Source organism: Heterocephalus glaber, unplaced genomic scaffold, assembly GCF_053883595.1.
Source record: "Heterocephalus glaber isolate CG9 unplaced genomic scaffold, H.glaber_assembly_v1.0 deba00001532, whole genome shotgun sequence".
NCBI classification, from domain to species: domain Eukaryota; kingdom Metazoa; phylum Chordata; class Mammalia; order Rodentia; family Bathyergidae; genus Heterocephalus; species Heterocephalus glaber.
Window position 1 is genome coordinate 26,527,936 of NW_028258330.1, and position 16,303 is coordinate 26,544,238.

The window sequence follows — 16,303 nt, forward strand, 5'->3', positions numbered from 1 at the left end:
AAGCCCAGCCTGAGTGGGCTACATGATGAGTTCAGGCCAACCCAGACAACATAGGAGGTACTATCTCAGAAATAAATAAACAAAAACCCAATTTCTAGCTTTTTATTTTTTATGGTACTGTGGATTGAACCTAGGGCCCTTGTACTAAGCTATGTCCCAATCCATCACCGCTACCACCCCTGCTTTTTTTTTTTTTTTTTTTTTTTTTTTTTAATTTGAGACAGCTTCTCACTCAGTTTCCCAGCCTGGGCTCAAACTTGTAATCCTCCTGACTCAACCTCCCAGAATGCTTGGATTATAAGTATGCACCACCATACCTAGCCACCTTCTAGCTATTAAATGAGTTAATATATCCACTAAGAATTGTTTCTGGCAAAAGCAGGTACAATGGTGCATACCTGTATCCCCAAAATAAAGTAACAATGGCTAGGGATGTAGTTCAGTGATAGAATGCCCCTAGGTTCCATCCCCAATTTAAAAAAAATAGTTTCTGTTCATGAATGAGCTCTGTATTTGTGTTAACCTTCATTATTGGGGTGTGTGTAGAGAGAGAAAGTTAAGTGGCCCATGATAGGATGGAAGGATGCTCTTGGGAAAAAAATAAAGAGTGACCCCTGGGATTAAGGGTTATTAAAGTGGTTTCAGGAAAAAATTGTATTGTATTGCCTTGTCTTGTATTGTTTCACTAAATTGCCCAGGCTGGGCTTGAACTCATTATCTTCCTTCCTCAGCCTCCCAGAGAGGTGGGATTATAGGCAAGCTCCACCATACTCAGCTAGAGCAGGGATTATTAAACCTCACTTTATGGAGGAGGAAACAGGCTTAGAGGAAGTACCCAGGTGGCACAGCTTGGGAGTAGTAGAGAGATTCTCATTCCAAACCAGTTCTCTTTCTGCTGTCTCTCTTTACCCATTGGATTCTATCAGTATTTCTTTCATGTGGCCAGGAAAAAGAGCGCTCCCAGCACCAGCAAGAACTAGACAAGGCTCTGGAAAGCCTGGAGAGGGAAAAGATGGAGCTAAAAATGAGGCTGAGGGAGCAGCAGACAGAAACAGAGGCCATGCGGGTCCAGAGAGAAGAGGAACGGACCCAGGCTGACAGTGCGCTCTGCCAGGTGGGAAGCCAGGCCTGGAGCAGTTCATTCATCTGTGATTCCCTGACCTTTGACCACTTTCTTTTTCCACTCCTAAGCCTGGGCTGTAGAGGGACTTCCAGAAGGAGTGTATTCACCTTACCACCAGTGAGCAGTGATCCACACTGTTAGCTGCAGGGCTGGCAGTATGTCGTACTTCCTGAAGGAAGGCTGACACTTACCACATCCTGTCAGCTTGCAAACCAGCAGCAACTTGCACTTCCTGGTCCTCAGTCAGCGGACTCAGACTTTCTATTTGCTGGAAGAAACCTAGAACAGCTGGGATGTGCTTATGGCCTCCTGGTGAGCATGATAACCCTGAGCCCACAAGGCCTTGCCCTTCCTGTCCCTCCGCAGATGCAGCTGGAAACAGAGAAAGAAAGAGTGTCCCTCCTGGAGACACTGCTACAAACCCAGAAGGAACTGGCAGATGCCAGCCAACAACTGGAACGGCTGAGGCAAGACATGAAGGTTCAGAAGCTAAGGGAGCAGGTATGGAGGTTAGGCCTGGGTGTTTGTTCCCCCATTCAACAGTGAAGAGTTCTTTGGCACTTTTTTTTTTCATTAAGTTTGTTGGTACATTTTAGGTGTACGTTATGATCACATTCATCATTTGGAATTTGTACCTGTACATGATATATCTTGGTTCTTGTTTTTTCCCATTCTCTTCCCTCCCACCCCTCCACCCTTCCCTATTTACAAAAGCTTTGTTTCCATTTTTTCCTTCTTTACTCATTTTTTTCTTTTCCTTCTTTCCTTTCCCCCACCCCCCTCCCTAGTTCCCCTTCCCCTTTGAACCTTTTCTTCCTATTTCGCATTATCTATTTTTTAAATTTTTATTTTATTCCATTCTCCCCTCCTATTTCACATAATTTATTATACATTTTGGTCCTCGCTTATACTTTCAGTTTCTCACACCAGAGAAACAACTCAGTATTTACACGCGTCCTATTTATTTCACTTAAGAGTATGGCCTCAAGGTGCATCCATTTAGCTAGAAAGGGCTCTAGTTAATCATTCTTTTTTTTTTTTGGTACGGGGGATTGAACTTGGGTCCTTGCGCTTGTGCAGCAGGTGGCGAAATTACTAAGCTAAATCCTCAGCCTCTAGTTAATCATTCTTTATGGCTGAGTGGTACTCCTCTTTGCAAATTCTGATGAATCAGGTTTTGTGCTTTAGGTGCTGACACATGACAAGTCCATAAAGGTGTGGCCCAATAATGTGACATGGTGTCTGCCCTCAGGGAATTTACATTCTGGTGGCAGAGATGGATGACAAATGAGGAGACATAAAATAAATGAGATGATTACAGATTGTAATAAGTTCTGCAAAGGAAAGAAATAGGATGATGTCATTGAGAGGGCAAGCTGGCCAGGGAAGGCCTTGCAGAGAAAGGGACATTTGAGCTGAGACTTGAATGTTAAAAAGAAGCCATCCCACTGGGTGTAGTAGCATATGCCTGTAATTCTAGCACTTGGGAGGCTGAGGCAGGAGGATCACTGCACGTGTGAGGCCAACCTGGGCTACATAGTGAGTTCAAGGCCAGCCTGAACTACATAGTGAGACCCTGTCACCAAAAAAAATTTTTAAATTAAAAAAACCTTTAAGAAAAAAACCTTAAAAAAAAAGAAAGAAAAACAGCAGCTAGGAACACTTCAGGCAGAGGGTTTAGCTCTCATAGGGCCAGGACAGAGAAAGAGGTTTGGGAAGGTCAAGGACAGAAAGAGGAGTGTGGCTTGGTGCATGTGGAGAGGTAGACAGGAGCTCTTCCTCAGCCATAATAGGAGCTTAGATTTTGTTCTAAGGGCAGTGGGAAACTTTTGGATGGTATTTGAAAAACAAATGTGGAACATGATGTTATATATTTTAATTTATATGTACATATATTTTTTTCTTTTGTGGATGTATGCTACCACTGAGTTACATTGTTTTTTATATACCCACCTACACACCCACCCACACACAAACACACACCTCAGTTCACAATTCAATTCTCTCCACGATTCTGGTTGCAAATCGAACTGGATGAGAACCAAATCAAATTTCCCCATAAAGCCAATATTGAACCTAACCATTGAATTTAATTCCGTTCTTGTCCAACACAGTTTGAGGCCAGAATCATGGAAAGACTCAAGTTCGTGAACCAAGGTACCACTGTATATAACTTTAGCTGCTGAGTGGAGAACAGTGTGTTTGGGGTGAGAGGACTGGTAGCAGGTGGAAGTAGGGATGTGGTCAGGAGGCTGTTGGGTAGTGCAGTGAGAGACTATTATCAACACATGGACCCTGACCAAGAAACCTGGGGGAGCCTGTGCACTTTATGGGGTGGGAAAGGGAATAGGAGGTGAGGAGTTGAGGTGAAAAAAACATTGATTGCTGGCTTCTGCCACAGTTTTTGCCAACCCAACAGAAGAAATAGACCCAGGCCCAAGCGGAAGCTTTCCCACACTCACTCCTATCTTCTTACTTCTGCAGGACACCACTGGGATGCTTCAGACCCAGCTCCAGGAGGCCCAGAGGCAACTGAAGGAGACAGCTCAGCAGCACAGAGACAACCTTGCTGCCCTCCGAGAAGAGACCAGCACCCTGCTACAGGATAAGATAGATCTCCAGAAGCAGGTCCCCCTTCCTCCCCACCCTGCCTCAAAGCCCATCTCAGTACAGCCAGGTCTTCCCATTCCCATCCACAGATCACAGAGCTGAGGCCCTTCTACCTTGGGAGGGAAAAGTATCCCAGAGAGAACATGGGCCTCTCAGAGTCCTGGGACAGTTCCTTTAGCCCTCTGTATCCATGGGTTCCACTCCAAGGTTTAAGTAACAGCCAGTTGAAAATTTTCTTTTAAAAAATTGCATCTGGTTAAAAAAAAAAAATTGCATCTGTACTGAACATGTACAGACTTCTTTTCTGTTTTTTGTGTTTTTTTGTTTGTTTGTTTTTCTGGTACCAGGGATCGAACTCAGGGCCTTGTGCTTTCGAGGCAGGCAGCAGAACCACTGAGCTAAATCCCCAGCCCCTTCTTTTCTGTTCTTATTCCCTAATCAATAGAGTATAACAACTATTTACATAGCAATTACATTGTATTAGATATGATGAGTTATCTACTGGCAATTTAAAGATTATGGGAGGATGTGCATAGGTTATATGCAAATACTGTGCTATTTTATGTAAGTAACTTGAGCATCTGCAGATTTTGGTACCTGAGGGGGACTGGTTCCAGGATACTGTACAACCACAGTAACCTTTGACTGGAGTGAGCACATTGCATATATTGCTTTTCTTGTCCAGACTGCTTTTTATTCTCAGAATCCTATATCAGATGATTGGATTTTTTTTTTAAAGTACAATGACTGGGCTGGGGATGTAACTCAGTGGTTACATCCTGGCTTTCCAGCCTGGCAAGCACAAGGTCCTGTGTTCAATTCCCAAAACAAACAAACAAACAAAAAACAAAGTATAACTATTAAGCCAAGATGTTTATTTGTATCTGCCTTTATGTAGCATTTGTGAGGTGGAGAAACCAATGGCCAGGCTGAATGGTATTGGGGAAGGGGTCGTTAAGGATAGTGTGAAGGCATGGATGGAACTTTCAGAACATTGGAGCAGGGCCACTGACTCTGGTGCACTTTGTAGAACATGAAAGCCCTAGGCCAGAAACCTCCTTCCTTTGCTTCCCTGCCATCTGATCCTTATGTCCTTAACCTTCCAGGTGGAGGACCTAAAGTCTCAGCTGGTGGCCCAGGAGGATTCCCACAGGCTGGTGGAGCAAGAGGTTCAGGAAAAGCTGAGAGAAGCCCAGGAGTACAGCCAAATTCAGAAGGAACTGGAGAGGGAGAAGGCCAGGTAGGCTAGAAAGCCACGGAGTTGACTTTTGCCTCTCGGGCTACAATAGTCACAGTGACACAGAATTCTTTGCTCAGATCACTTTGACTCATGTCTTCAGCTCTAGGGTGTATATGCAGCCATGTGGAGAGGACCTGGCCCCTGTCTCAAAACTTACACTTCCTTCATTTAGTAATTATTTAGAGAATACCCATTATGTACCAGGCACTGAGCCAAAGATAAACAAGACAGTGTGGCCTCCGCCTTGACAGAATTTGTAGTTTTATAGAGAAAACTTTAGTCAAATAATTCTCCACATTATGACACATGGTATGAAGGAAAGAAACAGGGTGTTGATACAGAGATGTGAGTGACACCTACTTTTTTTTTTTGAGACAGGGTCTCACTATGTACTTCAGGCTGGCCTTGAGTTCATAATGCAGCCTGGCTGGCCTCAAACTTGCAGCAGTCCTCCTGCCTCAGCCTCCCGCAAGTGCTGGTATTATAGGTGTGCACCACTACACCCAGCAAGAGACCTACTTTGGAAAGTTGTTAGGGAAGGCCTTCCTGGGGGTGGAGGGTGTATTTAAATTGAGCACTGAAGGATGAAATGGAGCCACCCATGCAAAGGGGTAAAGAACAGTACTATAAAGGGGTGAAGAAGAGTGCTATCCAGCAGAAATAGAAATTATGCACATGCTCAAAGGCCCTGAAGCAGATGAAAGCTTACAATGTTTGGTGGAGCTCAGGGTGTGGTGTAACTGGACTATGTCGAATGAGGCAAGCTGGACAACCCCATACCATTTAGAATGTTGTAAGTCATGGCAAGGAGTTTGTAGATTAAGTTTCCTAGGAAACCACTGGAGGATTTCAAGCAGGGAAATTGACATAATTCTATTGATTGACTGATTTGATTATAATACTGGTGATTAAACCCAGGGCCTTTGAACTGAGCTATATTCTCATCCCATTTTATTTTCTCTTTTGAGGCAAGGTCTCACTAAATTGAGCTTGTGCGACCTGGACTTGATCTTTCAATCCTCCTGCCTCAGTATCCCAGAGTGCTGTAATTCCAAGCCTTCCCCACCATCCCTGCACATAATCCAATTTATGATGTATTAGAAGGGACAGCTGGGCATGGTGGCACATAACTATAATTCCAGCACTTGGGAGGATGAGGCAGGACGATCTCTGTGAGTTCAAGGCCAGCCTGGACTATGTAGTGAAACCCTGTCTCAAGAACAAAGGGGAGGGCCGGGGATTTAGCTCAGTGGCTACACCACCTGCCTCGAAAGTGCAAGGTCCCGAGTTCTATCCCTGGTACCAAAAAAAAGAACAAAGGGGAGAGGGGGACAGTAATGGCATAAAAATATCAGAGGTGACATGAGACCATTCAAAAAGGAGAAGAGAGGGCCGGGGATTTAGCTCAGTGCTTCCGCTGCCTGCCTCGCAAGCACAAGGTCCCGAGTTCGATCCCCAGTACCAAAAAAAAGGAGAGGAGTATATATATTCTCAGTGACACAGGAGTTTGAGAAGGGACAGATTCTCTTGGTGATGACCCTCAAAGGCAGAAAGACAAATCAGGAGGCTGGTACAGGTGTTCAGATAAGAGATATTAATGCTGCATCAGGGTAACTACTGGGAGGGGAGGAGACAGAAGGTGTAAGGGAGTTAAGGTGAAGCCATCCTATGCAGACATGGATTGGATGTGGGAGGGGTGGAGGGGGACTCTGCGAAGTGGTCAAGGTATCTATGTTGGGGCACAGTGCGGATGGAGGTGCCATTCACTGAGCTTGGGAACATTGGAGGTGATTGGGTGGGGAGTTGGAGGTACAGAGGGAACATGAAGATTTAGACATACTGACTTTGAAGTACTTGTATAGAGGTATGTGGGATTTGCCAGAGAAGAATAAACTGAAGTTGAAATGAGACACCATAGGTATGAAGTACCTAGGAACACTTAGGTGCTCAGATGGGGACAGTTTTATTGAAACACTATAAGCATTATCAATACTATTTCTATTTTCATTCTTAATGCTGTGATTAGGTCAGATCAGAAGGCAGCTTCTCACTCCCTGAGAGAATGACCTAACTCTCTCACCTCTGTCCTTCTAGCCTGACTCAGTCACTTGTGGAAAAGGAACAGAGACTCCTTGTTTTGCAAGAAGCTGACACTGTTCAACAGCAAGAGCTGAGCTCCTTGCACCAGGACATGCAGAAAGCCCAGGAAGGGCAGAAGGAGCTCAGTGCCCAGGTAGCTCCCACTAAGCCAGTACTGGGCAGGGTGGGGGCTAGGGAACGTGACCCAGAGATGAGAATGGGTGCTGTAGGGAACTGGAACATGGTGCCTAGGTGGGCCTGATTCATCCACCAGTGTGCTTGGTGTGGTTGGCAAGGTGCTTCGGGGAATAGAGCAGCAAGAAATATTCCAGATCAGGCAGGAAGCAGTAAGAGGACTCGAGAGACTCAGTCTGCTCACAGTGGCCCCTCAACCTGGTCCAGAGGAGAGATGGGACTGCGAGAGGAAGGGGTAGGGGAGCTAGCAATGGATAAGGGCACTGGTTTGCTGTTAGTCCTGAGTGTGCTGGCCCTACTACTTCCTAGTTGTGTGAGCATTGGATTCTTCATCCATAAACTACAGTGATAACTCTTAGCTATGACAGCAATAAGTAAACATGGTCAGGAACACAGTAAGTATGGTGATGGTCTTAGGCTCGTTTCAGGGTTTCAGGGCAGAGTTCTAATCAGAGCAGGAAGCTGACATTCTGCTTGGGAATCCAGGCCAGAGCCCATTAGCGTGGCCTGGGCCTAGGTGTCAGAGTAAAGGAATACTCATTTCAGCCCTCCCTACCTGCCAGAGCTGAGCCTGTTCAAATCCTCCCAGGTTGGGACCAGCTTTGCCCAGGGATTGAGTGGGGTCAGGCCTGGGAGGTCTGAGGAGACCCAGGTCAGAGTGAATCCTCTTCCTCCCTAATAGATGGAATTACTGAGGCAGGAGGTCAAGGAAAAGGAGGCTGACTTTGTGGCCCAGGAAGCACAGCTGCTGGAGGAGCTGGAGGCCTTGCGGATCACGGAGCAGCAGCTACGAGCTTCCTTGTGGGCCCAGGAGGCCAAGGCCACCCAACTGCAGCTGCAACTGCACAGCACAGAGAGCCAACTGGAGGCACTGGCTACTGAGCAGCAGCCTGGGGCCCAGGCCCAGGCCGAGGCCCAGCTGGCTAGCCTCTACTCTGTTCTGCAGCAGGCCCTGGGGTCTGCCTGTGAGAAGAGGCCTGAGCTGAGGGGTGGGGGAGACTCTGCCTCCTTCCTCTGGGGCCCTGAGCCAGGTGAGGCAGCCACACAAGAGCTAAGTCCTTTGGGCCAAGGCTAGCCCCAGGGAGAAAGCGAGGGGAGTGCAGTTCCTCAGACAGTGTTGCATCAAAGTTAGGCCCACAGACTCTGGAATTAATTTTAGGTGAGTTTGAACACCAAGGGTTACATTGAGGATAAATGAGAAGGGTCCTGAGGAACTCTGCAAACTATAAACCCTGACCACAGTGTGGTTTTGTTTTGTATAATTTTTCCCTGCCATTTGCTAGCTATGTATCCTTGGGCAACTCACCTAATTTCTCTGAGCTTGATTTTCTCAACTGTAAAATAGGATATTAAAACTACTTAACTCAGTGGTTTTCTAAGGAGTTCATGTAAACAACTCACACAGTTCCTGGCATCATCTAGTACCCACCACAGTGCCTGACACATAGAAAAGCAGAAGGCATGTGACTGAATGGCTGCTCTTTGAGGAGTAAAGGACCAGTGGGGAGGCCAAAGGCCAAGGCTGGGTCTGGAGAGGGATGGCTGTTTCTTTGCATAGTGGCAGCCAGATGAAGAGGGCTTTTCTCTTTTCTCCAGATAAAAATGGAGCTAGGAGCCTCTTTAAGAGTGGGCCCCTCCCGACTGCTCTCTCAGCTGAGGCCGTGGCATCTGCTCTGCACAATCTTCACCAAGACCTGTGGAAGACACAGCAGGCCCGGGTATGTTGTCTGCCCTCCTTTTTTTAAATTCACCTCCACCTGAAAAGCCTGACACACAGACTTATGAAGCTGTTTGACCTCTTCTGAGATCAATATGGGATGGGGGGCCGGGGATTTAGCTCAGTGGTTCCACCACCTGCTGTGCAAGTGCAAGGACCCGAGTTTGATCCATGGTACCAAAAAAAAAAGGGATGAGTTCCCCTTCTTATCACTTACTACCTGGCAACTGTGACTAAAGCATTTGACTTTCCTGAACCTTGCTTTCACTTTCAGAGGAGGAGGAGAATGCCTGCCCCGCAGAGTTATCTTGAGGATAAATGGGTGGTGTTTTGAGGAGCCCTGTAAACTATAATCCCTGAACACAGTCTGGTTTTGTTTTGCATAAATTTTCCCTCAGCTGTGAATTTATTCTTGGAAACTCAGCAAGTTGGGGACCACTGATACTTAAGGTTGCTATTTAGGGAACATTTAAAGCCTAAGACTAAATTTAAAGATCCCACAAATCCCACCTCACTGCGAACCTGTCAGTCAGTACAAATTGACTGGCTCATGTGCCAGCCACACTCACTTAGAGATATGAAAAAGAGAAAGACCTGAGCTCTGCCCTCCAGAGGCTGTGACATGGTGGGGAACCAAAGTGCATTCTTTCCTTTTTTTCCCCCCCAGTATTGGAAATTGAACCCAGGGTCTTTGCACCAAGCTACATCTCAGCCCTCTTTACTTTTTTTTTTTTTTGGTACCGGGGATCGAACTCAGACCCTTCCGCTTGCAAGGCAGGCGGCGGAACCACAGCCCTCTTTACTTTTTGAGAAAGGATCTAAGTCACTAAGGTATCCACGCTGAGCTGGAAATTGCAGCTTTCCTATTTTTGGTTTCCTACAGTTCTGAGATCACAAACATGAGCCATCACATCTGGCTCCAAAACCAATTGAATTGATTGAGTCAGTAACAGACACGGGTAATGGGCTTCAGAACTGTGAGGAAGGGGCAGTCCATTCCAGCTCAGGGAGGGGCAGGCAAAAGGAAGAGGTGACCCTTGGGCTAAGCTTTAAAGTAGGTATTTGGGAGGGAAGAGGTGTGTCCTGGAATAGCACCATGAGCATTTCTGTTCCAAAGTCATAGGGTAGAAAGGCTTTGTGCTCACTTCAGGGAGCTACATGCATGTGAGTTCAGAGGTAAGAACTCAGCAGTCTGGGAGTAACGCCAGGGTGACAGACCACCCGAGAGGTTGAGAGTGAGGAACGTGCTTGAGCCTGGATGGGCCAGCTTTGTGGTGGATGGAGAACTCACTTGCCTTCCTTTCCCAGGATGACCTGAGGGATCAGGCCCATAAGATGGCACAGCGGCTAACTGATGCCGAGGCTGAGAAGACCCAGGTCCACTCAGAGTTGCAGGACCTAAAGAGACAGCTCTTCCAGAGCCAGGAAGGTGAGCCGCACAAGCAGGCGGAAGGTTTAAAGGGAGGACAGGTGGGAAGCCCAGAGTGGGCAGGAACAGCCTAGCAGCTGCTGTATGTATTGTTTACCCACAACTGTAAGATGATGTTTAAGGCATCTCTGAAGGGTCTCATTGAGCTATTCTGCTTTACTTACCCTTTGAGGGCCATCCTAGAGAAGGAATTTGAGGCAAGATTTAATAAACTGAGATAAGGAGATCACTAGGCTTCCTTTTCCTGTCTCTATAGAAGACTTAAAAAATAACAACCTGCCAGGTGAGGTGGCCCATGCCTGTAATCCCGGGGAGAGGCTGAAGCAAGAGGATCACCTTGAGTTTGAGGCCAGCCACGGTTACTAGTACATTGCTTGTTGTTGGGTTTTTTTTGGTACCAGGGATCAAACTCAGGACCTTGCACTTGCAAGGCAGGGGCCGAAACCACTGAGCTAAATCCCTGGCCCCATGGTTACTAGTGAGTTCAACCTGAATTACATAATGAGACCTTGTCTAGAGAACAAAACAAAAAAAAGTGGCTAAGTGTGTTAGTACCTATAGTCCCAGCACTCAGGAGGCTGAGGCAGGATTACTGAGCTTGTGAGTTTGAGACCAGCCTGAACTGCATAGTGAGACCCTGATTCACAAAAAAACCTTTTTTTGGTCATTTATCCATGTTACTTATTTTTATCATTTCCAACTATATACTCAAGATTAGCCTTGGAGAGTGCTTACTTGGGAGGCAGCAAAGAACAGGGTTCAGATCTGTACCTCAGCCAAGAGCTGGAAAGAGTGGGAACCACTTGGAAAGGAGAGGGCAGTGTCTTGAGGTTTGAGCTTCTGCTGTAGAAGAGAAGAGGACAACTTGGGGCATGTGTCCAGGCCTTTTTGAGACTATTTACGAGCTCCCAGAGACCCACACAAGTAGTTCTGGATTCTGAGATATCCTGCAGAAATGAGGGACACTCAGCAGAGCCACCGGAGTTTCTAAGAACCTCTACGAAATCACATCACCAGGGGGCTGGAAGGGACCTCTGATGTCAGCTGGCTTAACCTGTCTGGACTCCAGCCTTGAGGATTTCTGTGTGATCAGGATGAGGAAGAGTTAGCATAATTACTGGCAATGCCAGGGCTAGCAGCAGACACAGGCATGAGTCTGGAAGCAGCAGGGAACCTAAGCAAACAGGAGCAGCTGGCAGATGGGTGATGACTTAGGATGCTGGATGTAATTCTGTCCTCATTGGCCTTCCTCTTTGATTCTCTTCCCCATCCTCCATCTGTCTCTATACCCCTGTGTTTTCCCATTGCCTACCTTGGGTCTGACTCTACTACCTCTGCTCTTCCCAAAGAGAAATCCAAGTGGGAAGGAAAACAGAATTCCCTAAAATCTGAGCTGATGGAACTTCATGAATCTGTGACATCCTTAAAGAGTCACCTTCGGCAAGCAGAGATACAGAGAATAGAAGCCCAGGTAAAGTGGTACTGATTTGGGGTAGAGTGAGGGATGGCCTCAGGAACCAGCCCTCAGGGCCCCAGCTTCAAGGCCCACCTCAGCCTGTGGTCACATGTACAGCTTCCTTCAGCACAAGGCTCAGTTCTTCCGACTATCCCCATGTCCCTGAGGGCCATTATTAAAGTCATAAAAATCTTCCTCCAATTATTCTTTCTGAATTGAGGTTTGGATTTTTGTCCCTTGGCCTGAAGGACCAGAGGCTGGGATCACTCATTTGTAGCAACCCATTTCCTGTGGATCTGGCAGAGCCCTGGGAGGTACTAGGGACACTTTTTAAATAGGATCAGCTTAAGTGGAGTGCAGCACTTATTTTGCCCAAGTCCTGCCACAGCTAGTGCCACAAAATAAGGAAGAGTTAGGCCAGTGTTGGAGTGAGGTATCAAAGAAGTCATACTGTCTGTGGTGGCTTTGGCTCTTGTTTTCCAGAATGAGCGAGAGTTGCTTTGGGCAGCCAAGGAGGACCTGACAGCCCAGGTGGAGCATCTGCAAGCAAGTGTTGCAGAAGCCAGGGCTCAGGCAAGTGCTGCTGGGGTCCTGGAAGAAGATCTGCGAACGGCTCGCTCAGCACTGAAATTGAAAAACAAAGAGGTGGAGAGTGAGCGAGAGAGAGCCCAGGCTCTACAAGAGCAGGGCGAGCTGAAAGTGGCCCAGGGGAAGGCTTTGCAGGAGAATTTGGCTCTGCTGGCCCACACCTTATCTGAGAGAGAAGAGGAAGTGAAAACTTTGCAGGGAGAAATCCAGGAACTGGAGAAGCAGCGGGAAATGCAGAAGGCTGCTCTAGAACTGCTGTCTCTGGACCTGAAGAAGAGGAACCAAGAAGTGGATCTGCAACAAGAACAGATTCAGGAGCTAGAGAAGTGTAGGTCTGTCTTAGAGCACCTGCCCATGGCAGTCCAGGAGCGAGAGCAAAAGCTAACTCTGCAGAGGGAGCAGATCAAGGAGCTGGAAAAGGATCGGGAGACCCAGAGGAATGTCTTGGAGCGTCAGCTTCTGGAGCTGGAGGAGAAGGCCCAAGTAATTGAGTCCCAGAGAGGACAGATTCAGGATCTGAAAAAGCAGTTGGTAACTCTGGAATGCCTGGCCCTGGAGCTGCAAGAAAGCCATCACAGGCTGGAGAGCCAGCAGAAGGTGATTGAGGAGCTGGAGGGCCAGCGGGAGATGCAGAGGGTGGCTCTGACCCACCTCACACTGGACCTGGAAGAAAGGAGCCAGGAGTTGCAGGTGCAAAGCAGCCAGATCCATGAGCTGGAGAGTCATAGCACCATTCTGGCAAGAGAGCTGCAGGAGAGGAACCAGGAGGTGAAGTCCCAGGGTCAGCAGATTGAGGAGCTGCAGAGGCAGAAAGAGCATCTGACTCAAGACCTAGAGAGAAGGGGCCAGGAGCTGCTACTGCAGAGGGAAAGGATTCAGGTCCTGGAAGACCAGAGGACACGGCAGACCAAGATCCTAGAGGAAGACCTGGAACAGATCAAGCTGTCTTTGAGAGAGCGCAGCCGGGAGCTGGCTTCTCAGAGACAGCTGATGCAGGAGCAGGCAGAGGAAGGGAAGAGCCCTAGTAAAGCACATCGAGGGAATCTGGAGCACATGAAGCTGATCCTGCGGGATAAGGAGAAGGAGGTGGAATGCCAGCAGGAGCACATCCAGGAACTTCAGGAGCACAAGGATCAGCTGGAGCAGCAGCTCCAGGGCCTGCACAGGAAGGTGGGTGAGACCAGCCTGCTTCTGACTCAGAGAGAGCAGGAGATAGTGACTCTGCAGAGTCACCTGCAGGAAGCCAAGGAACAAAGGGAGCTGAAAGAGCAGTTGCTTCAGGGTCAGCTCGAAGAGGCCCAGAGAGCCCTGGCCCAGAGGAACCAGGAACTTGAGGCCCTGCAGCAAGCTCAGCGGCAGACCCAGGCCCAGGAAGAGATCGTGAAGGAGAAGGCCAGTGCACTCCAGGCAGCTCTGGAACAGGCCCATGTGACGCTGAAGGAGCATCAAGGGGAGCTGGAGGAGCACAGGGAGCAGGTGCAAAGGCTCCAGGAAGAGCTGACAGTGGAAGGACGACAGGTACAGGCCCTGGAGGAGGTGTTGGGAGACCTAAGGGCTGAGTCTCGAGAACAAGAGAAAGCTCTACTAGCCCTTCACCAACAGTGTGCCGAGCAGGCACAAGAGCACGAGGCAGAAGCAAGGGCCCTGAAGGACAGCTGGCTGCAGGCAAAAGCCACACTCAAGGAACAGGACCAGGAGCTGGAGGCTCTGCGGTCAGAAAGGCAGTCCCTCCGGCATCAGGAGGCAGTTCTGCAAGAGGCCTTCAGCAAGGCCCAGGTTACGCTGCAAGAGAAAGAACAGTGTCTTCTTGAGCAGACAAAACTGAGCCACAGCCTGGAGGCAGGCACTGCCACCTTGCAGGCCGCCCTGGATGCCTGCCAGGCTCATGCCCAGCAGCTGGATAAGACCCTGAGAATGCGGGAAGGTGAAATCCAGGAGCAGGATCTCCAACACCAGGAGGATGTGCAGCAGCTCCAGCAGGCCCTTGCCCAGAAGGATGAAGAGCTGAAGCATCTTCAGGAACAGGGGCAGTTGCTGGAGAAGTGTCTGGCCCAGAGGAGCCAAGAGAATGAGGTCCAAGAGAAGCAGAGTCTGGAGCAAGAGAAAGAGGAGGTGAGGGACCTTCATGAGAGCCTAAGGGAGCTACAGCTGACTCTAGCCCAAAAGGAAGAAGAGATCCTGGAGCTTAGAGAGGTCCAGCAAAGGAAGAACTTGGCGGCCTCTCCTCCCAGCCACAAAGCCTCCCCAGTGGAGGAGTCTTCTCCAAAACTGAATTGGGACTTGGAGCGACTGCAAGTAGCCCTGAGACAGACAGAAGCCAGGGAGATTGAGTGGAGAGAGAAGGCCCGAGACTTGGCACTGAACTTGGCTCAGAGCAAGGCCAGTGTCAGCAGTCTGCAGGAGGTAGCCATGCTCCTACAAGCCTCTGTCCTGCAACGAGACTCAGAACAGCAGAGGCTGCAGGTGAGTCACTCCAGGGGAATAAGGGCTGGGGACCCATCTGGCTGACCTCAGAGGGTGCTTTTTTTTTTTTTCTTTTTTTGGTACCGGGGATCAAACTCAGGTCCTTGTGCTTTCAAGGAAGGCAGCGGAACCACTGAGCTAAATCCCTGGCCCAGGGGCTGCCTTTTACCCCGGACCTTGTGGCACCTCAGAGGATGTAAGAAAGCTGAGATCATGAGCACCCAACATGAGCAGAGCTCAGGCTACAGGGCTAGTCTGTAAGCCAACCACAGTCCCTGCCCTTGGAAGTAGTCTAGATGAGTGACTCCATGCAGGCAGTCATTGCCTAATAAAGAAGTGCCAGGTGGTCCAATTATGCTGGAAGGATAGCCAGCCTCTTCTGGGGGTGAATCCCAAAAAGCTTCCTGGTACAAGTAGGGTTGAAGATTAGATCTGAAGGGACCAGTTGGGAACTACCCAAGCACAGATGGGGGCAGGGGTTTGTGGGGAAGAGGATAAAGAGGGATAGAGAGCATACAGAGTATGTAAGAAGTTCTGGGCATCTGGGAAATAGAGCTGGTAGGAGAAAGAGAAGACAGCAGAGGCCACAGCACTCAGAGCTTATAAGTCACACTAAGACCTGGGGCTCTAGCAGGAAGGTTTGGGGCAAGGAATTGACATGATCAGAGATAGTTCAAAAAGATCACTCAGGCTACCATGTGGAGCGTTAGCAGATCTGGGGACGCCAACTGGGAGAATGTAATAGGAGTCCTGGGGAGTGGTGGAAACCTAAGATGGCATAGATCTGAGGGTTCATAGGACTCCTAACCATTGATTGACTAATAGATAGGAATAAAGAAAGGGCAAAAAGTCAAAAGACAACACAGGGGTTTCTGCCCATGGAGATATAGAAAACCAGGCAGAGGAAGAAGGGTGGAATGAAGAGTTCAGTTTGGAAATGGTGTGAGGCACCTGGGGTTATGTGCAGGGTGAAATGTCCAGCAGCGGCTTAGCAAAGGGGCCTGAAGTTGAAGGATGAGCCTGGGCCAGCGTTAAATACTTTGGCACCATCAGCAATTAGGAACATGTGGACTCTGGTAGGTGGATTGTTGAAGGAGAAGGAAGGGGGTTCAGGATAGGACATTAGGGTATAACATTTAACCTCAAGGTCAAGCACCACACCTTAGTCCTTTGCAACACCAATGCTGGGCACAAGACATACACAGAGTTGGCAGTCAGGAAAACTAGGCTGGCACTGAATGTAGACAGGCATCCTTTCTTTTGCCAAGAGAAACTCAGTCCATTTTTCCAGGAAAGTTGATTCAACATCCTGGTCCCTTGACTGAGCCCCAAAGAACCCCTCCTGGGGACTGGGGATTTAGCTCAGTGGTTCCAGCACCTGCCTTTCAAGCAGAAGGTCCCGA

The 16,303-nt window shown here is 48.5% G+C and overlaps 1 protein-coding gene across 20 annotated transcripts in view; it reads left to right on the plus strand.

The window, feature by feature from the left end:
• Positions 1 to 16,303, plus strand: part of Cep250 (centrosomal protein 250) — a 46,575-nt gene that overhangs the window by 24,276 nt on the left and 5,996 nt on the right. For 19 of the 20 annotated variants that reach the window (XR_002390242.2, XR_002390240.2, XM_021246814.2 and 16 more), the window contains 10 exons: positions 947 to 1,114; positions 1,490 to 1,624; positions 3,608 to 3,751; positions 4,840 to 4,973; positions 7,068 to 7,206; positions 7,930 to 8,278; positions 8,844 to 8,965; positions 10,273 to 10,393; positions 11,743 to 11,864; positions 12,333 to 14,900. Coding sequence is in view for 18 of the 20 variants with exons in the window: in XM_021246814.2 (XP_021102473.1) it covers positions 947 to 1,114; positions 1,490 to 1,624; positions 3,608 to 3,751; positions 4,840 to 4,973; positions 7,068 to 7,206; positions 7,930 to 8,278; positions 8,844 to 8,965; positions 10,273 to 10,393; positions 11,743 to 11,864; positions 12,333 to 14,900 (4,002 nt within the window). In the remaining 2 variants the exon portion in view is untranslated. The remainder of the gene's footprint in view (positions 1 to 946; positions 1,115 to 1,489; positions 1,625 to 3,607; positions 3,752 to 4,839; positions 4,974 to 7,067; positions 7,207 to 7,929; positions 8,279 to 8,843; positions 8,966 to 10,272; positions 10,394 to 11,742; positions 11,865 to 12,332; positions 14,901 to 16,303) is intronic. The other variant, XM_021246817.2, reaches the window with a different exon arrangement.